Here is a 5,000-nt window from a genome sequence, read left to right on the forward strand (position 1 = left end):
ATCTTTCCATTCTTCTGAAGTAAGCATTTAGTGTGATAAATTTCCCTCTTAGTACTGCTTTTGCAGTATCCCACAGGTTTTGGTATGATGTATCATTGTTTTCATTAGTTTCAATTTTTTTTTTATTTCCTATTTGATTTCTTCTTGGACCCATATGTCATTAAGTAGGATGCTGTTTGTATAGTTTCCAGAATTTCATTTGTTATTGATTCCTAATTTTAATCCATCATGATCTGAAAAATTACAAGGGATAATTCCAATTTTTTTGAATTTGTTGAGACTTGATTTGTGACCTAACATGTGGTCTATCCTGGAGAATGATCCATGTGCTGATGAGAAGAATGAATATTCTGAGGTTGTTGGATGGAATGTTCTGCCGATATCTGCCAAGTCCAATTGGTCTAGAGTGTTGTTTAGATCTTGAGTTTCTCTGCTGATTCTTTGCCTAGGTGATCTGTCCAATATTGACAGTGGGGTGTTCAGGTCCCCTGCTATTATGGTATTAGTGTCTATTTCCTTCTTTAGGTCTAATAGAGTTTGTTTTATAAATCTGGGTGCTCCAACATTGGGTGCATACATATTTATGATTGTTATGTCTTCTTGATGCATCAGTCCTTTTATCATTATGTAGTGACCCTCATTGTCTCTTTTTATGGATTTTAGTTTAAAGTCAATTTTGTCTGATATGAGTATAGCTACTCCAGCTCGTTTATCTTTTCTGTTTGCTTCGAAGATCTTTTTCCATCCTTTCACTCTTAATCGATGTGAGTCTTTATGGGTGAGGTGAGTCTCTTGTAGGCAGCATATAGTTGGGTCCATCTTTCTTATCCAGTCAGCCAATCTGTGTCTTTTGATTGATGAATTTAAACCCTTGACATTAAGGGTTATTATTGAGAGGTGTTGCTTTATTCCCAGCATTTAACTATTTTTTTGATTTTCTTGAGTGATATTTGTTCCTTGCTTTCTGCTTTGCTATTTGTTTTCTGTGTTTGTTGGTTCCTGAGGTTGCCTCTAGTGATTATGATCGTTTGTTTTCTTTTCATGATAGTCATTTTTATTATAGTAGTGGATTTTTATTTTACTTGGATTGTTAGGGCAGTGGTAATTATCTTCCAGGATCCAATCCCAGTACTCCCTTGAGAATTACTTGTAAGGGTGGTCGTGTGGTGATGAACTCCCGCAGTTTTTGTTTGTCTGAGAAATATACTATTTGCCCTTCATTTCGGAAGGACAGCCTTGCAGGGTAGAGTATTCTTGGCTGGCAATCTTTGTCTTTTAGTATTTTGAATATATCATCCCATTCCCTTCTAGCCTTTAGGGTTTGTGTTGAGAAGTCTGACGTTAACCTGATTGGAGCCCCCTTATAGGTGATTTGATGCTTGTCGCTTGCAACTTTCAAGATTCTCTCTTTGTCGTTGAGTTTTGCCATTTTGAGGTTTTCTGTATTTGTTGGTTTCTTGGGTTGTAAATAAACTTTTTTTTTCTCTGTCTTCATTGTTAGCATTTTTATTTTACTAGAGGGTTTTGATTTTTCTTTAGTTTTTATGGCAGTGGTAGTTATTTTTCAGGTGCCAAGCCCAGTACTCCCTTGAGAATTTCTCATAAGGGTGGTTGTGTGGTAGTGAACTCCCACAGTATTTGTTTGTCTGAGTAATATACTATTTGCCCTTCATTTCAGAAGGATAGCCTTGCAGGGTAGAGTATTCTTGGCTGGCAATCTCTGTCTTTTAGTATTTTGAATATATCATACCATTCCCTTCTGGCTTTTAGGGTTTGTGATAAAAAGTCTGATGTTAGTCTGATTGGGGCTTCCTTATAGATGACTTGATGCTTCTCTCTTGCAGCTTTTAAGATTCTCTCTTTGTCTTTGAGTTTTCCAATTTGACTATAACATGCCTTGGAGAAGACCTTTTTGGGTTGAATATGTTTGGGAATCTTTGAGCTTCCTGAATCTGAAGATCTGTGTCTTTTCCTATACCTGGGAATTTTTCTGCCACTATTTTGTTGAATATGTTTTCAATGCAATCTCCTTTTTCCTCCCCTTCTGGAATACCCATGACTCGGATATTTGAGCGCTTAAGGTTGTCTAATATCTCTCTCAGATTTTCTTCAATGTTTTTAATTCTTTTTTTCCTTTTTTTGTCTACTTGTGTTATTTCAAATAGCCCATCCTCAAGGTCAGAAATTCTCTCTTCTGCTTCTGCAAGTCTGCTGGTTAAACTCTCTGCTGTGTTTTTTATTTCATTGAATGAATTCTTCAGCTTGGCAAGCTCTGCTACATTCTTTTTCAGGCATTGATTTCCTTGTACATTTCTTCTTTCAGGTCCTGTATACTTTTCCTCATTTCATTGTGTTGTCTAGCTGGGTTTTCTTCTATCTCATTTAGTTTCCTTGGAATTATTACTCGAAATTCCTTGTCAGACATTTCAAGGGCTTCTTGTTCTATAGGATCTAGAGCTTGAGAGGTATTACCCTTTGGTGGTGTACTTTCTTGATTTTTCATATTTCTGGTATCTTTCCTTTGGTGTTTAGTCATTGTGACACGGGATTTCATGGCCCACTGGTTCAACACTGTTGTCTGGCTAGGATCCTGCCAGGACTGTCAATTTGGCACAACTGCCTCAGTGCCTTGTGAGTTGGAAGGTTTGGGCCTTGGCTGCCTCAGTGTCTGTGGGTGGAAGGTTTGGGGCTCTCTGGTCGGTGCCCACTCACCTGGGCTGGGGGCAGGTCCAGCGGTAGCAATGCCTACCTGCTCGGTGGCACTGGTGCCTCGGGGTGTGTGGTTGCTGCAGGTCTCGGGCCTCTCTAGGGTACACCTCTCTGGTCGGTGCCCACTCGCCCAGGCTGGGGGTGGGGTCCAGCAGTGGTGACACCTACCTGCTTGGTGGCACTGGTGCTTTGGGTCGTGTGGTCATCATGGGTCTCGAGCCTCTCCGGGGGGCACCTCTCTGGTCAGCACCCACTCACCTGGGCTGGGGGTGGCGTCCAGTAGCAGTGATGCCTACCTGTTTGGTGGTGCTGGCACCTCGGGATGCATGGTCACGGTGGGTCTCAGGCCTCTCCTTAATTATAGAATTTTTCTGATGCTTTTATAATACGCAGCAACACATACAAAAGTATACGTGAAATGTTTTACAATTGTATGAACTAGTAGGAGTAAGGATATTGCACAACATGAATATAAATTTACTTAGTCTTGTCTGAGGTTAGCTCACAGAATATACAGCACAACTATAATTAGATCATGAGCAGCCCAGCACCTCCTGTGGAACATTTTCATTGTCAGACCCATACTCAATTATCCATTTCATGGAATCAAAGCAGTATGTACTTTGTTCTGCAGGGTAAAGTGACACAAAAAGTTCACAAGAAGAACATTAATAATGCAATGGAAAATGAAACCAAGAAAATGATATTATGTTTCTGTGCAGGTATTGGCACCAGAGATGGCTCTGCAGAAAAAGACAAAGATTTCAAGGGCAAAGCACAAAAACAAGTGCAGTTCAACCCAGGCCAGACCAGGGCCACATGGAGGGTGCGGATCCTGAGCGATGGGGAGCATGAGCAGTCTGAGACCTTCCAGGTGGTACTCTCAGAGCCGGTGCTGGCTGCCCTGGAATTCCCCTCAGTGACCACCGTGGAGATCGTTGACCCGGGAGATGGTAAGAGCTACTATCAACTTGTTTACACTGTTGCTACTGAGCTTTTATGACAAAATGCCCTATAGAGGAAGTTTTAAATTCAATGTTTGGACTTTCTCTAGAGAGAATTTTTTGATTAACGGTTCGATATTCTCAGATAGAAAAAGGGAAACTAAAAAGTAATGAAGGGAAGCTTTATTTTTTAAAGTCAATGAACTACTCACAGGATTATCATGTTTTCTCTGATATTATAATTCTCCCTTTAGGACCAATATTGCACATCTCATTTTTCTTGAATTAATTTATCACTTTTTAAAGTCTTGCAAATGTCTTAAAATATCTTTTAAACAAATGGCTTGAGAATTCTACCCTTTTGGGATTAATTTTTTCCTCATATTACATTCAATTATTCAAGTTTTTAAGATATATTCAGCAGCCAAAGTTTTTCATTTGGCCATATGTTTCCACATTTGTTGCATAATATTCACCCCACCCACCTGGCTCATCCCCATTCTGTAGTGAAAACAGTGTCTGCAATTATTGCCCTTAATTTCTATTAGATTATGTCTTCTCATCCATGCACAGCCTTGGCTGCTATTGGTAAAAGTGAACTTTAACACTTTTGTGTGTAATTTGACCTGTTTCCTCTCCCTGCCATACTTCTGTAGTCCTGGCTTGTCTCAATGAAATCGGGGGGAAGTAGAGGGGAGGTTGAATGGCTTTTTGAAGTCTGGCATTTACGCACACCTTGTAGAGCCTTCTAAAGATGAAATCCTGTCGGAAGCCAGACATGACTGTTTTTAAACTGCCAGCCTACTTGATTTTGTCAGTCAGAAAACTCTTAAATGGTCTGCGAAGATACAATCTACTGAGTACACGAAATGGAGACCTATGTGGAAATTCTTATGTTAAAAGACTGAGCATAATTAAAGAGAGAGGATAAGAAAACTGGAGCTCCAACATCATTTGTTTAACTAACTTCTCTGCCTGTAGTTAAATATGAAGTTCAAGTATGTTTATAATTTGCATTAAAGAACAGTTAGCATTTAATTACATTTAATTTTATCTGTGTTATCTAGGGATAAATAATTAAACTTTCTTCTAGTCCTGCGCTTTAAGTATGTGCTCAAATAATAAAGCTTTTCTCTTTAAAACAAGTCCATGACAGCTGTAACACATATGAACTGGTCCATTTCTTGATATTTTATTTGGCAATTTGCCAATTGTACAATAGCCGTACTTTAACTTCAGGAGTAAGACACTTAAACTCATTTAAGCCCAGAGTGACGCTCTGTACCCATGATGTATCTGAGCAGTGGGATATTAAAAACAAAACTAACACACACACACAAATAAAAT

At 39.3% G+C, this 5,000-nt stretch overlaps 1 protein-coding gene across 1 annotated transcript in view; it reads left to right on the top strand.

Annotated features, from left to right (window-relative positions):
• FREM2 (FRAS1 related extracellular matrix protein 2) overlaps positions 1–5,000 on the top strand; it is a 230,825-nt gene that overhangs the window by 103,643 nt on the left and 122,182 nt on the right. The window contains exon 4 of the mRNA XM_008576888.1: positions 3,432–3,662. Within this exon, the coding sequence (XP_008575110.1) occupies positions 3,432–3,662 (231 nt within the window). The remainder of the gene's footprint in view (positions 1–3,431; positions 3,663–5,000) is intronic.

The sequence above is a fragment of the Galeopterus variegatus genome, unplaced genomic scaffold, assembly GCF_000696425.1.
Source record: "Galeopterus variegatus unplaced genomic scaffold, G_variegatus-3.0.2 Scaffold1418, whole genome shotgun sequence".
Taxonomy (NCBI): Eukaryota; Metazoa; Chordata; class Mammalia; order Dermoptera; family Cynocephalidae; genus Galeopterus; species Galeopterus variegatus.